General features: G+C 37.5%; 1 protein-coding gene and 1 pseudogene across 10 annotated transcripts in view; both read left to right on the forward strand.

The window, feature by feature from the left end:
• The window catches only part of LOC105490706 (calcium binding protein 39 like), a 136,217-nt gene that overhangs the window by 52,391 nt on the left and 67,107 nt on the right, over positions 1–16,719 (forward strand). For all 10 annotated transcript variants that reach the window (XM_071081632.1, XM_011756582.3, XM_071081634.1 and 7 more), the window contains one exon: positions 14,082–14,224. In XM_071081632.1, the coding sequence (XP_070937733.1) occupies positions 14,123–14,224 (102 nt within the window). In that variant the 5' untranslated portion in view covers positions 14,082–14,122. The remainder of the gene's footprint in view (positions 1–14,081; positions 14,225–16,719) is intronic.
• On the forward strand, positions 1,837–12,231 carry LOC139359187 (beta-citrylglutamate synthase B pseudogene; annotated as a pseudogene).

Here is a 16,719-nt window from a genome sequence, read left to right on the forward strand (position 1 = left end):
GTTGATTTTGGGCCGTCTTCAATGGTGCTCACACACAAGTTAGGAATATGAAATATTTTACTGTGTATTAGGAAAGAGAATGCTGCCAAAATCTACTACAAAATCTACAGGGCGTGAGTTCCCTGGGAGCAGAGTTGGATGATCTTTTTTGGCTTTCTCTCCAGAATCTGAGCCAAGTACTACTCTTTATGAAACTTTATAGCCAAAGGAATCATATTTGAATAATGCTTTGAAAAGACAGGACAGGCCAGGCGTGGTGGCTTACGCCTGTAATCCCAGCACTTTGGGAGGCCGAGGCGGGTGGATCACGAGGTCAGGAGTTTGAGACCAGCTTGTCCAACAGGGTGAAACCCCGTCTCTACTAAAATACAAAAATTAGCCGAGCGTGGTGGTGAGCGCCTGTAATCCCAGCTACTCAGGAGGCTGAGGCAGGAGAATCTCTTGAACCCGGGAGGTGGAGGTTGCAGTGAGCCGAGATCATGCCGTTGCACTCCAGCCTGAGCAACAGAGTGAGACTCCACCTCAGAAAAGAAAAGAAAAGAAAAGAAAAGAAAAGACATGACAATCAGATATTCCACAGTTTGAACTAAAAAAAAAAAAAGGTTATTTGTTTATTCATTCAAAATACCATTTAAGAGAGGCATTTCTACTATAAAAGCATTTGCATGATCTATTATACAAGCTTTGGAAAAAAACAGAACATTTGAAGGAAGAAGGAAATTAAGCATCCACGAGCAAACTACATTACTTGGAGGCACTCACTGTTAACATTTCAAAATTATTTTTTCTATACATAGGTTTTGTGTGTTTGTGTTTTTGTTTGCTTTACATAGTTGTAGTTATGCTACGTAATTTAGGATGCTGTTGTTTATCTTAACATTTCTATTCTATTTCACATTCTTTGGAAATATTTTCATAGACATATTTCATCAAATTTAATAAGTTACTGGTTGTGGGACGTATGGGTACTTTATGTACAACCGAGAAAGAAAAGAACCCGCCTGTTAGTGTAAGGCACCAACAATTGTAACACCTAAGCTTTGAAGATGTTAAAATGTAAAACAACTGTAAAAAGTTTAAAAGTTTAAAAAATCTGTGACATATGCTAATGTTCCATCAACTGGGTATATCACAATTTAATTATTTCCCTCTGTTAGATCAGATGTTTCTCAGTTTTTTATGATAAAAAATTACAGCAAACATTTTTGCATATAAAGATAGTTCCTTATTTTAGTTTATTTTCCTAGGACAGATTACCAGAAATGGAATTACTATAAAGCCAGAGGCTATGAACATTTTAAGGTTCTAGATTCATATTTGCCAAATTATTGTCTGATTTATATCCCCACCAGTAAGAAATGAGAGCCTGTTGCACAATACCATCATTAGAACTGAGTTTGTCAAAACAACAAAAAACTTAGTAACATAATGGACAAAATAGTCTTTCACTTTGAGTTTGCATTTTTTTTTTATTATAGAGAATGGTTAAACATTTACTGGGCCGGGCGCGGTGGCTCAAGCCTGTAATCCCAGCACTTTGGGAGGCCGAGGCGGGTGGATCACGATGTTAGGAGATCCAGACCATCCTGGCTAACATGGTGAAACCCCGTCTCTACTAAAAATACAAAAAAAAAAAAAACTAGCCGGGCGTGGTGGCGAGCGCCTGTAGTCCTAGCTACTCGGAGGCTGAGGCAGGAGAATGGCATGAACCCGGGAGGCGGAGCTTGCAGTGAGCCGAGATCGCGCCACTGCAGTCCAGCCTGGGCGACACAGCGAGACTCCGTCTCAAAAAAAAAAAAAAAAAAAAAAAAAAAAAACATTACTAATGTGTTTATTAACTATAATTCCTCATTTATGGTTTTCCCTTATCTGTATGTTTCCTTAATGGTTTTCTTAATTGTCTTAAAGAGATCTTTCGTAATGATATTAGCCCTCCATCTTTCAGATTCATATCACAGAATTCTCTAGTTTGTTGTTTTCCTGTAATTTAAAAAAATTATTTTATCTATAGAAATTCAAATGTATATTTGTGGAATATTTGTATTCACTTTGATTTGTTGGTCTTTTTCTTTGAAATTTTATTTTGTCATTTCTAAAATTAGAGAAACTATTTCACATCCAGAAATTTGAGAGTCACTTATATTAACATCTCTATCTGGTCTGTATTGTTCATTGATGTGTTTGTTTCTTGTGCTATTACTGTGTTACAGTACTTTATAACACCTTTCATTTCATTTCCTCCTAAGGAATCTTCCTTTTTCAAATTTGTTATTTTTGCCTATTTAGTATTCTTGACTAAATTTAGATATCAAAAAAATTTTTTTTGGACATTTGATTGGAACTGTACAAACTGTGGACTTCAAGAATAACTGACATTTAAATAATATTTATTCTATTAAAGAACATAATAGGGTGTGTTTTTTTAACCTCAGATCTTTCCTATCTTAATTATATAGGTTTCTCCACAAGTCTCTTCATTATTTCAGAAAAAATAAATGTGCTCATTATAAATAATGCAGAAAAATACCTACATGAAGAAAGTTAAACCATCACAAACTCATAATTTAGATAATATAATTAAGATTAGCTAAGCCATGTTCTAGAATCATTCTGTGACTATAACATTAAAAAGATGGCTAGCTGAAGGGATGAATAGATAAATAGACACATACATCTATTTCTCTGTTTTATTTGTTAGTTTTCTATTTCAGGAACAGTAATTATCCTATTTTTGAAATTAAGGCTTTGTAGTTTTTTAAAATACAGATCTGGTATAGGTTTTGTACATATTTAGTTGGCAGTATGAACAAAATATGCTTTTATTATGTTTTCTGGCTGGCAATTGCTTAGATGTGAAAGCTGTATGTATATTTATCATGTATTTGACTACTTTACGTAACTTCTACTAATTTCAGTTGTTCATATTTTTATGTATGTAATCATATTGTCTGTTAATTATAATTTTGTCACATTCTTCCCAAATTTTATAACATTTATTTTATATTTTTATTATTTACATTATATATTATATATATTATATAATTATATATTATGTTATATATTTATATTTATAGCATATATTTTATACCTTAATGCATTAACCACAACATATGGTAATGATAGAGTGATTGTGATGACCTTCATTTTATACCGCCTCTTAGTAAGAATGCCTCCATTAACCATTATTTTGTAAATTGAGCTAAGATTTGTATCTCTCTTGGTTTTAATTTTATTAGATACCTTTTCCATATGCCACTGAGATAATTTTTATTTGACTTATCGATATAATTTATTATATTCATCAGTTTTCTATTATTAAAAATCTGATTTGGTATTTTATTTTGTAAACACAGCCTTTGATTTTTATTGGCCAGAATTTTACTTAGGGTCTACATTGAACATATTTAAACTGAAAATAATTTAGATCACTTTCCTAGTAGCTCCTGTTCTCACTTCTGTCAGTAGCTACCTTTTATCTCTTTCCCTACCAGACTCCTGATTTTTGTTTTGTTTTGTTTTGTTTTTGTTTTTTTTGAGACAGAGTCTCGGTCGGTTTCTGTCTCTCCTCCATCTTCCTTTCTCTTCCCCCTATTCCTTCACTATCTTCGTCCTTAGATAATTTTAGTTTGCCCTCACATCTGCATAATTGGTAACGTATAGAATTCTAGGTGAAAACGTATAGAATTCTTTTTCCCTAGAAACTATGTAAACAGTGTTTCGCTGCCGTCTGTCATTTGGGGTGAAGTTACTAATCCTGATTCCACTCTGACAGTCTGGTTCTTAGGTGCTACTCTAGAGTTTTCCCCTTTATGGAAGTTTGTGGGATTTCTCTTTAGAGTTCAGAAATTTCACCGTGTATCTCGGAGTAGGCCTTTTTGCATTCCTGCCGTGTGATAACCATGAGTTTACTTAAATCTGAAGACATGTTCAGCTCTAGGAATTTTGCTCCCTTTTTATTTGTTGATGTATTTGTTACTCTCTCATCGGTTATCTCTGTTTTTTTCTTTTCCTTTAAGAATTTATATTCAATCAGTATTGGCTCTCCAGCTCTACCCTGTATATTTCCAACTTTTCTCTGAATTAGTTCTTTGCTTTTCTTTGTATTTTACTCTTCATTTCAGATTTCCATGGCTTGGTCTTTAAATTGCGGATTTGTTTTTCAATTCTATACCCTTCTGCCAATCGGCTATTCTATTGCGTTGCATGTTCTTAGTTCCAAGAATGTTTTCTCATTGATTGTTTACTTCTTTTCCATAGCAGCCTGTTCTTATTTTATGGATGTGATAGCGTAGCATATCTTTTGGGTATATAAATATAATGTAATTTTTACCATCTCCCCCATGGTTTGCTATATTTATTTTTATATTTCTCTTTTATATTCTTGATTTTCATCAAACACCTCATGATTCTTGCATGTGATTTATTTATATTTATTAGCGAGGAACTGTACTAGTTGGTATTGGCAGCTGGTATGACTTTCTTTAGCCACCTTAAAGAATTGGGCAAAGTAGCTGGGCACAGTGGCTCGTGCCTGTTATCCCAGGACTTTGTAAGGCTGAGGTGAGAGAATCACTTAAGGTCAGGAGTTCGAGGCTGCAGTATGCTGTGACTGTGCCACTGCACTCCAGCCTGGGTGACAGAGCAAGAACTTGTCTCTGAAAAAATTTTTTAAAATATGAAATGGGCAAAGTATAGAATTAGGAAATGTACAGAATAAGAAAGTTAAAAAGCTTGTATGGGCCAGGTGTGGTGGCTCACACCTGTAACCCCAACACTTTGGGAGGCCAAGGTGAGAGGATCTCAGGAGTTTGAGACCAGCCTGGGCAACATACAGAGACCATGTCTCTACATAAAATTAAAATTAGCCAGGAGTTCGAGGCCAGCCTGGGTAACATGGCAAACCCCATCTCTACTAAAAATATAAAAATTGACTGGACGTGGTGGCACCTGCCTGTGGTCCCAGCTACTCGGGAGGCTGAGGTGGGAAGATTGCTTGAACCCAACAGGTCAAGACTGCAGCAAGCGGTTATCACACCACTGCACTCCAACCATAATGGGACAACCTTTTACCAACTGTCATACTGGTGAAAGTTTTAAATTCTGACAGGTCTAAATGTTAGGAAGGATGGGCAATAACTGCAACTAACACTACACAGCTGTGAAAGTATAAATTGGCATAAAAACTTGAGAAAGCAATTTGGCCATATTGAATGAAGATGACCGTACCTTTCGTCTCTGCTTTGAATCTATTTTAAAGCAGTGTTTTGTTTTTTGAGACAGAGTCTTGTTTTTTCACCCAGGCTGGAGTGCAGTGGCTCAATCTAGGCTCACTGCAACCTTTGCCCCCTGGGTTCAAGTGATTCTTGTGCCTCAACCTCCTGAGTAGCTGGGATTATAGGTGCCTGCCACCACACCCAGCTAATTTTTGTATTTTGTGTACACTGCACCCAGCCTGTACTACATTTTTTATCTGTTTATCTTTTGATGGACACTTAAGTTGGTTCCATGTCTTGGCTATTGTGAATAAGGTTGCAATGATCATGGAAGTGCAGATATTTCCTTGACATACTGATTTCAGTTCCTTTGGATATATACCCAGAAGTGGGATTACTGGATCATATGGTGGTTCTATTTTTTTTTTTTTTTTTTTTTGCATATCCTCCACACCATTTCTTATAGTGGCTGTACTAATTCACCTTCCCACCAACAATGTACCAGAGTTCCCTTTTCTCAGCATTCTCATTAACACTTTTCTTTCTTCTTTTTTATTTTGATTGGCTGTGTCACAATCTATTTACCAGCCAATTGCTGCATCCAGGACAGGGAATACTCTGGCCAAACCTGGGTCATGTTCCCACCCTTTTGGTGGGGTGAGGTGATGTGGGAAGTATGGCAGACACATCTATCACCAGAAGAAACCCAGACCAAACAGCTACCAGAGATTTTCTTCCTTTTCTTTTACTTCTCTGATTCAGTTATTTCTACTTCTATCTTTATTTCCATCCATCTTTTCTTGGAGATTTTTGGGGCAGTTTCCTTTTTAACTTCTTTAGTTGAATCCTTATTTATTTTTATTCCTATATGAATGAGTTATAATTGTAGATTCTCACCCTCCCACATGTTCTGCCAACAATATAAAGGCTCCTTTTCAAGAACTATTTCTGATTTTTTAGCATTAATTTTGTTGAGCTCTTTGTGGGCCTCATTCCATCTCATCTTTTTGTTCCATTTTTAGTAAACATACACTGTCTGTTCACACATAAATGGTATATTGGCTAAAGATTTAATTATGGGGTTATAGACTTTCCTTCTCAGAACTCTAGGTTTTCTCCATGGCCTTGGGGCATTTGGTTCATGGAAGTCCAAAACCAACCTGATTTTTATGCTTTCATTTGTTTGTTTTTTTAAGGTCATTTTGTTGGAATGTGATTTGAGAAGGAAATGTTTATTTATTTTAAAAGCCGCAAGACACTGAATGTTGGATCTTATCATGAATCTCAACTAGAAAAATCTTTCGAATGATCAAGTTTAGATTGTTTTTCTGTTTATGCTGTTATATCTTTGATTCTGTTCCATTTTTAATTCCTTTGTTGTTTTTGGCTTCCTATCCTCCCCCTCCGTTGTTGTAACACCTGTTTGTTAGGGGATAACACTCCACTTTCTTCATATTGCTATAAAATACCTATATAGATATAAAGATAAACACATTCTATATCTTTTCTTCATCATTTTAGTTTTTTCAACCTTTTCTTGCCTTCTGGGAAAATTTTGGATGTGTCTGTGTCTCTCACTACATCGTGAGCCCTTTGAGGCTTCTTTGTTTTATATTTCCTGTTCAGTGCCTAGTACATTATAAGTGTTCAGTAAATACTTTTTGAATGAATACATGCAGACTAACTAATTTTGTACCTTGAAGTTGCCCCAGATCCATTTTCTGTATTGTTATTCTGCTCTATGCAGTTTGGGATTCCCAGTCTGCATTTTGGGCATGTGTGTGTTTATGTGTGTGTATATGTGTATATTTTCAGTCTTTTACCTTGGCCAGCTCTTTTTTTGTCTAAAAGAGCTTTTTGTCTCCTTTTCTTCTTTTCTTAAATTTATGTCTGTTCTAGCTTTATAGAGAATTCATTTCAGAAGCAACATTTCTTGCCCAAGTCTGTAGGGCATTTATTTCCTTTTCTTGTGTTCCTTTAATAGTAATAATAATAATAATAATAATAACAACCTATTTATTGTTTATTCTGCTTACTGACTCCTGGAAGAGGAAAAGTATAACAGGGCCGTTGTCAGTCCACTAACATTTCTGGGCTGCGTGGCCTGCAGTCAGTATTAATGCTGAGGGCAGGTTGATGTGCATGGTCTCAACACAGTTTTCAATGCGTAGGAGGCGTTTATCTAGTGTCAGTATTCTGGACTAATGTGTGTCTTTTCCTGTCCCCACTGCCTGCTTTGCTGAAATAGTATGTATGTTCTTAAAACTCTTGAGGTAGACTTTATGGAAAAATTACTGCCCATCACCTTATCCCCACAAGGCACCATTGTCAGGCCTCTCCATTCCTTTTGTTCCCACCTTAAGCACTTTATCTTTGGCTTTATCTTTATCATGATAGGATACTGGGGGTTAAAGACTCAGAATGGGTGTGGGGCAGTGGTGAGTAACCTAGAGCCCTGATGCTCAATCTTACTCTAAGAACAACTTCATTTTACAGATAGAACAAATGACACCTAGAAGGGGGTGATTAACTTCTTTTGAATCATACAGTAGATCAGTTACCAATCAACTAGAGGGAGTTTATGTGTCTTGTGTTTGTGTAGAAGGTTTGAGTGCTACTTGGCTCATTGCTTAAATGAGCACCAGTGGGCTAAATGATGTGATTGGAGTAGATGCATATATAGTGACCAGCATGGTCGCCCAGAGTGTGAGAAAGGCAGCCTCGAGTTTGCAGGTGATGGGGCAGGTGTTTAGTCTAGGAATGGAGTGGGGCTGGCCATGGTCTGAGAAGAACTGGGGGAGGCAGGAGAGTTCTGCCTTAATTTGCAGGGGTCTGGGTGCTGGAACTCAAGCATAGTTTAAGAATATGAGTTTTGATTTTCTTCAAAATGTGGTTCCCAAAATTGAAGAATAATGATCAGGTGAAATTTTAAAACATTGTTAAACTAATCTTATTACAATAAGTAGGTATAGGAAAGTATGAGTATAATTTTTTAAAGGAGATTGTATCGAGGCAGTATACTGTGTGTTATTTCCCCGTTATATAACCCCATTTCCCCTAAAATCTTTGCTTTTTCCACTTAATAATAAGCTCCAAAGAACAGATATTGTGTTTTTCTTGTTCGTGGCTTTATCCCCAGTATTTAGCAAAGTGCCTGTGCTCAGTAATTACTCAGATTATTTATTCAATGAATAAATGAACAAACCCACCATCAGATGAAAAGGGGAGATAGTGGGCTGGGTGCGGTGGCTCACGCCTGTAATCCCAGCACTTTGGGAGGCCGAGACGGGCGGATCACGAGGTCAGGAGATCGAGACCATCCTGGCTAACACGGTGAAACCCCGTCTCTACTAAAAAATACAAAAAAAAAAAAAACTAGCCGGGCGAGGTGGCGGGCGCCTGTAGTCCCAGCTACTCAGGAGGCTGAGACAGGAGAATGGCGTGGACCCGGGAGGCGGAGCTTGCAGTGAGCTGAGATCTGGCCACTGCACTCCAGCCTGGGCTACAGAGCGAGACTCCGTCTCAAAAAAAAAAAAAAAAAAAAAAAAAAATTTGTACTCTGTTTTGGTGTCAGGGAGTATTTAAAATTCCTACAGTTATATATCTTTCCCTTAGTGCTGTAGAACTACAGGGAGAAAGAGAGCAATTACAGGCATATCTTATTTTATTGTGTTACACCTTTATTGTGCTTTGAAGACACTGTGTTTTTGAAAAATTGAAGGTTTATGGCAACCCTGCATTAAGGAAGTCTATTGGCACCATTTTTTTTCAACAGCATGTGCTCACTTTATATCTCTTGATACATTTTGTTAATTCTCACAATATTTCAAACTCTTTCATTGTTAGTACATATGTTATGGTGGTCTGTGATCAGCGATCTCTGATGGTACTATTGTAATTGTTTTGGGACACCACAAACTGTGCCCATAATCGATAAATGTTGCATGTGTTCTGACTGCTCCATCGACTGGCTGTTCCCCTGTCTCCCTTTCCTCAGGCCTCCCTGTTCCCTGAGATACAACAATACTGAAATTAGGCCAGCTCATAACCCTTTAAGTGGCCTCTAAGTGTTCAAGGAAAAGGAAGAATCACATATCTCTCACTTTAAATCAAAAGGTGGAAATGATTAGTCTTAGTGAGGAAGGCATATCCAGAGCTGAGGTAGGCTGAAAGCTAGGCCTTTTGCATCAGTAAGTTAGCCAAGTTGTGGATGCAAAGGAAAAGTTCTTGAAGAAAATGAAAAGTGCTACTCCAGTGAAAACACAAATAATAAGAAAACAAAACAGCTAATTGTTAATACGAAGAAAGTTTCAGTGGTCTGGATAGAAGATCAAACCAGACAGACATTCCCTTAAGCCTAGTCCAGAGCAAGGCCCCAACTCTCTTCAGTTCTATGAAGGCTGAGAGAGGAAAGGAAGATGCAGAAGAAAAGTCTGAAGCTAAAAGAGGTTGCTCCATGAGGTTTAAAGAAAGAAGCCGTCTCCAGAACCTAAAAATGCAGGGGAAAGCAGCAAGTGCTGTTTATAGAAGCTGCAGCAAGTTATCCAGAAGATCTAGCTGAGATCATTGGTGAGGGTGGCCACACAAAACAACAGATTTTCAGTGTAGATGGAACACCCTTGTATTGGAAGAAGATGCCATCTAGGATTTTCATAGCTAGAAAGGAGGAGTGAGTGCCTGGCTTTAAAGGACAAGCTGACTCTCTACTTAGGAGCTAATGCAGCTGGTAACTTGAAGTAGAAGCTAATACTCATTTCCCATTCCAAAAACCCTAGGGCTTTTAAGAATTATGCTAAAACTATTTGGCCTGTGCTCTATAAATGGAACAACAAAGCCTGGATGACAGCATGGTTTACTGAATATTTTAAGCCTTCTGTTGAGACCCACTGCTCAGAATAAAAGATTCCTTTGAAAATGTTACTGCTTATTGACAATGCACCTCATCATCCAAGAGCTCTGATGGAGGTTTATAAGGAGCTTAATGTTGTTTTCATGCCTGTTAACATCCATTCTGCAGCCCATGGACAAAGGAATAATTTTGACTTTCCAAACTTGTTAAATAAATACATTTCATATGTTCATATTGTTCTAATAAAAGTTTAAAAAACGAAAGAAATATATTTCATAAGATGCAAGCTGCCATAGTGAGTGATTCCTCTAATGGATCTGGGCAAACTAAATAGAAAAATCTGCTGTAAAAGATTCACTATTCTAGATGCCATTAAGAACATTTGTGATTCATGGGAGGAGGTCAAAATATCAACATTTTCAGGAGTTCAGAAGAAGTTGATTCTAACTCTCATGGATGACTTTGAGGGGTTCAAGACTTCAGTGGAGGAGGTAACTGCCGATGCGGTGGAAATAACAAGGGAACAAGAATTAATAATAGAGCCTCAAGATGTGACTGAATTGCTGCAATTTCATGATAAAACTTGAACAGGTGAGGAATGTTGCTTCTATGGATGAGCAAAGAAAGTGGTTTCTTAAGATGGGATCTACTCCTGCTGAAGATGAAATGACAACAAAGGATTTAGAATATTACATAAAGTTAGCTGATAAAGCAGTGGCAGGGTTCGAGAGAACTGACTTCAATTTTGGAAGCAGTTCTACTGTGAGTAAAATGCTAACAAACTGCATCACATGCTATAGAGAAATCTTTCATGAAAGAAAGAGTCAAAGTAGCAAACTTTATTGTCTTTTTTTAAGAAATTGCCGGCGCGCGCGCACGCGCGGCAGACATTACATCCAAGAGGAAATAATCCAGGTAAGGAAGCACAAGCTAATCAAGATGTGTAGTTCTGTGGCTGCCAAGTTATGGTTTTTGACAGATCGTCACGTCAGGGAAGACTATCCTCAAAAAGAGATTTTACGAGCACTGAAGGCCAAATGTTGTGAGGAGGAACTGGACTTTAGGGCTGTGGTGATGGATGAGGTGGTGCTGACAATCGAGCAAGGAAACCTGGGTCTGCAGATCAATGGAGAGCTAATCACTGCCTACCCACAAGTGGTGGTAGAGTACCAACCCCTTGGGTGCAAAGTGATAGTGACATCACTGTTTTGCACCATCTAGAGAAGATGAGATGCCGGTTAATGAACCGACCTCAAGCCATCCTGAACTGCGTTAATAAGTTCTGGACATTTCAAGAGTTAACTGGCCATGGTGTTCCTCTGCTAGATACTTTCTCTTATGGTGGCCATGAAAATTTTGCTAAAATGATGATGAAGCGGAAGTACTGGAGTTCCCAATGGTAGTAAAGAATACGCGGGGTCATAGAGGTAAAGCTGTTTTCTTGGCTCGAGATAAGCACCATTTGGCTGATCTAAGCCATCTTATTCACCAGGAAGCACCATACCTGTTCCAGAAGTATGTTAAAGAGTCTCATGGATGGGATGTACGTGTCATTGTCATGGGAGGCCGTGTGGTTGGCACCATGTTAGGTTGTTCAACAGATGGGAGAATGCAAAGCAACTGCTCATTAGTTGGTGTGGGGATGATGTGCTCATTGAGTGAACAAGGGAAGCAGCTAGCTATCCAGGTGTCTAATATCCTGGGGATGGATGTGTGTGGCATTGACCTGTTGATGAAAGATGACGGCTCCTTCTGCGTCTGTGAGGCCAATGCAAATGTAGGTTTCATCGCCTTTGATAAAGCGTATCATAGGTCTAGATGTAGCTGGTATCATAGCAGACTATGCTGCCTCCCTTCTACCCTCTGGCCGGCTCACCCAGCGTATGTCCCTGCTCTCTGTGGTGTCCACTGCCAGTGAGACTAGTGAGCCGGAGCTGGGTCCCCCAGCCAGTACTGCTGTTGACAACATGAGTGCAAGTTCCAGCTCGGTTGACAGCGACCCTGAAAGCATGGAGTGGAGCGGAGGGAGAGCTGCTCACCAAGCTCCCAGGGGGCCTGTTCAACATGAACCAGCTGCTAGCCAATGAAATCAAACTACTGGTGGACTGACTCCACTGGTAATTAACCAACAAAACCCTTGTAAAACTTTCTTTCTTTTCTATTTTTTTTTTTTTTTTTTTTTTTTTTTTTGAGACGGAGTCTTGCTCTGTCGCCCAGGCTGGAGTGCAGTGGCCGGATCTCAGCTCACTGCAAGCTCCGCCTCCCGGGTTTACGCCATTCTCCTGCCTCAGCCTCCCGAGTAGCTGGGACTACAGGCGCTGCCACCTCGCCCGGCTACTTTTTTTGTATTTTTTTTTAGTAGAGACGGGGTTTCACCGTGTTAGCCAGGATGGTCTTGATCTCCCGACCTCGTGATCCGCCCGTCTCGGCCTCCCAAAGTGCTGGGATTACAGGCTTGAGCCACCGCGCCCGGCCCTCTTTTCTATTTTTGAAACCAACTTGCAATGCTGTTCATGGAGGATGCTCAGGAAGATGAGATAAAATTAGTAGGATTAGTTGGAGAGAGTGGGAGATAGATGAGACCTCTGCTGGTAAGATGTTACTTTCATTTACAAATCCTACAAATAGAGAGGCAGAATAGGTGGGGTATAGAGAAATGTCAGGCTTTCATAGTTACCCTTTTAAACTGCTAGAAAATTTGTATACTCATAGGCCATGAGGAACAAAAAATTTTTTTTTCATGGTCCCTTGCTTTTGTTTTTGTACCAAAAAAACCCAGTTTTGCTACAAATATCTGAGTAGCATAACTTCACATTGTGTTGGAAGATTTGTCATTGAGGAAAACATCTGCTTAAATTACAGGAACTTTTATAGTATACAGCTCTGAAAATTCTGCCATTTCCTTATTAACTAGCAGCTTTAATTTGTAGTTTATGAAATCTTGAGGGACTCTTTTACTGGGATTTCTTATTTTTGTTTTTTGTTTCTTCCCCCTTAATTTGGTGGGAGGGTCAAAGTGACTATAACCCAATAAAGACTTCTTAATGACCAAAAAAAAAAAAAAAAAAAAAAAAAGAAAAAAGAAATCGCCACAGCTACTCCAGCCTTCAGCAACCAACACCCTGATCAGTCAGCAGCCATCAACATTAATACAAGACTCCAACCAGCAAAAAGATTAGGACTCACTGAAGGGTCAGGCAATAAATATTTTTATAAATTAAGTTATACATATTGTTTTCTTAGATATAATACTAATGCAAACTTAATAGACTGCAGTATAGCATAAATATAACTTTTATATGTGCTAGGAAAAACCAAATACACTGGCTTTATTGAGAAATTTGCTTTATTGCAATGGTCTGGAACTGAACCTACAGTATCTCCTAGGTATGTCTATACATGAATGCATTTGGCTTCTTTTTAAAATTCTACTTTAATGCAGAATATTTGATCATTGATTATTATGCATTCAGAGAATAAGTGTATATTTTTTAAAATGATGGAAAAAAGTATAATTGACTCAAAGAGTCAGAAATGTCTAGGACATTTAAGATAGAGTGATATCTAAACTACTGTGCCTTTCTCTTTAGTGAAATAATTCATTCACTATGTCATGGAACTTCTTGTAATAATAGCAACTAAGCATTACAGAATACATATAGCTAAACATTAGAGAATATATTTATTATTATTATCACTTTCTTTGGTCAAAATATCTAGTTTTACATATCAACTTGGACTCTAAAATTATTTCTTGTGTAATCCTTATGTTTCTATTGCAGGAAAGATTTTAAACTTTGTATAAAAACTTTCAAGCAAAACTTTAAAAATATCGTTTTAAAAATATCTTATATTTATTTAAATTTGGCGTAAAGCTTGAAACTCATTTTAATTTGATCACTTTTAACATTTCAGATTACTGAATTCATGTTATTGAAAATGTATAAGACATATTGGTATAAAAATTTAAGCATATTAAGAGTTAAAGCTATAATTTTTGTTGGCTTATTTGTTTTTAGCATTCCATATTGGAAGAAGAGCTTTCTACACGTGAAAAAAAATGCCCTTGTTTAGCAAATCACACAAAAATCCAGCAGAAATTGTGAAAATCCTGAAAGACAATTTGGCCATTTTGGAAAAGCAAGACAAAAAGACAGACAAGGTATGAGCTAAAACAGTAACATTATGATGAAAGTACATGCATTGCAATGCCAAAAACCAATGTAAAAACTTAATGAAGAATTCAGAATATGGTCTGTGATGTGCACATAGAGCCTCTATAAATAGATTGAAGTTGATTTCAGGTTTTATGAAACTGATTATTATTTAGTCTGTTGGGATGAACTTTAGGTTCATTCTCTAGAGACTCTGACCAACACTGGATCCCTCTAGACTACACAGCTTAAAGATCTAAAAGGTTATACTGGTGTGTAGTGTTACATTTACATGAAAGATAAAAAGTTTTTATTTAAAGATTGACTGATAGTTTCTGTTACGGTGAATCTCATTTTCATATGGTTTTAATGGAGCTTCCTCACAGGAATGTTAGTTATTCCTTCAAAGGGATATTGAATCCTATATATCCTATTTCTCTATAAAGTGACTAGTTTATGGCAAGATTCAAGATATCTATAAAAGAAATACACAAGTTCATAGTATCCTTCTATTCCAGTAAATGATACAATCTTGAATTCTACAAGGAGTACAGAAATAGCTTATTCCAATTCTAGTACACTTCGTAATATTGAGCCAAATCTTGGCCCAAATAGAAGAAAAATGGCCTTTTTTGCAAGTATAAATCTAAATGGTAAAAAAGAGAAAAAAGAAAAAAAACCCTTTTACACATTTTCATTAGTAACTAGGAAAAGGCCAACTAAAACCACAATAAATTCACATTATGCAACTACTGCCTTGGCAAAAATGAAAAGATGTGATGATGTTAAGTGCTGACAAGGATGGAGAACAATGAGGACTTTTCATTAACTGTGGATGATGACGTATACATTTATGTAACTGCTTTGAAAACCAGTTTATTATTATCTGTGAAATATGAAGATATGCATGTACTAAAATCCTGCAGTGCCACTCCCAGTTGTAAACTCTAGAGGTATTCTTGCACATCTGTGCCAGGAAAAAGGTACAAGAATGTTCATAGCATTGTTGTTAATAAAAATCCCTCAATGGAAACAACCCAATGTCCATGAACAGTAGAACCAATAACAAAGTTGTGGTATAGGCATTAGTGCGGAACATTGGAAAGTGTTAAAGAATTTCTGCCTACATGCAACAGCATAGATGAATTTCTCAAATATAATGTTGAATGAAAGAAGCAAATCATGAAAGGGTAATGTACTGGTCCATAAAGTTGAAAATCAGTGGAACTAAGCTATATTGTTTCAGCCTAAGTTTTCTCATCTATAAAATAGGAATAATAAGAAATGTAAAGACATGTTTGTCACAAGAGATATAAAAGTATTTACATCTGAACTGAAAGGAGCCTTCAGGTGACTCCTGGGTGCTGAAAATGTTCTGTTTCTTGACTGGGTGGTGGTCTAAAGATGTCTGCCTTATGATTATTCTTAACTCTCTCTTAAACATACTCTCTATGTATGTTTAAAGCACTCTTCTGTGGCCATATCTCACAATTTAAGATGCTTCCGGTCTAGTACATTAAGGATTGCTTCAGTCAGGCTATTAAGGATATGAAAAATTACTTTTTAAAAGTACTGTCAAAATTAGCCAGGCATGGTGGTGGATGCCTGTAATCCCACCTACTAGGGAGTATGAGACTGGAGAATCGCTTGAACCCAGGAGGCAGAGGCTGCAGTGAGTTGAGATCATGCCGTTGCACTCCAACCTGGGTGACAAGAGCAAAACTCCATCTCAAAAATAAATAAATAAATAAATAAAAGTAGTGTCACCCAAGAAGCAGAGCTAGAGACAAATAAAAATAAATAAATAATAAAAGTAGCATAATGCTACCATGAGTTATTTTTATGTAATTTGCCTTATTCTACTCATTTCCTTCTTCATTTACTTTTTTTTTTTTTTTTTTTTTTTGAGACGGAGTCTCGCTCTGTCGCCCAGGCTGGAGTGCAGTGGCCGGATCTCAGCTCACTGCAAGCTCCGCCTCCCGGGTTTACGCCATTCTCCTGCCTCAGCCTCCCGAGTAGCTGGGACTACAGGCACCCGCCACCTCGCCCAGCTAGTTTTTTTTTGTATTTTTTAGTAGAGACGGGGTTTCACCGTGTTAGCCAGGATGGTCTCGATCTCCTGACCTCGTGATCCGCCCGTCTCGGCCTCCCAAAGTGCTGGGATTACAGGCTTGAGCCACCGCGCCCGGCCCCTCCTTCTTCATTTATAATGATTACAGTATTGTACTTAAAAGTAATAAAAGTATATTTCTTTTAAAATATTCAGACAAATTATTAACTAAATTAGTCTGCTCTCCTTTCCTAACTATATTAATTTAAAAGATTTTTAAATTGAGATATAATTAACATACCATATAATTCACTATTTAAAGTGTACAATTCATTGGTTTTTAGTACATTCACAAGGTTTTGCAACCATCACCACTATCTAATTCTAGAACATTTTCATCACCCGCAAAAGAAACCCTGGAGCCATTAGTAGTCATTGCTTATTTCCCTCTTC

The sequence above is a fragment of the Macaca nemestrina genome, chromosome 16 (genome assembly GCF_043159975.1).
Source record: "Macaca nemestrina isolate mMacNem1 chromosome 16, mMacNem.hap1, whole genome shotgun sequence".
Classification (NCBI taxonomy): Eukaryota; Metazoa; Chordata; class Mammalia; order Primates; family Cercopithecidae; genus Macaca; species Macaca nemestrina.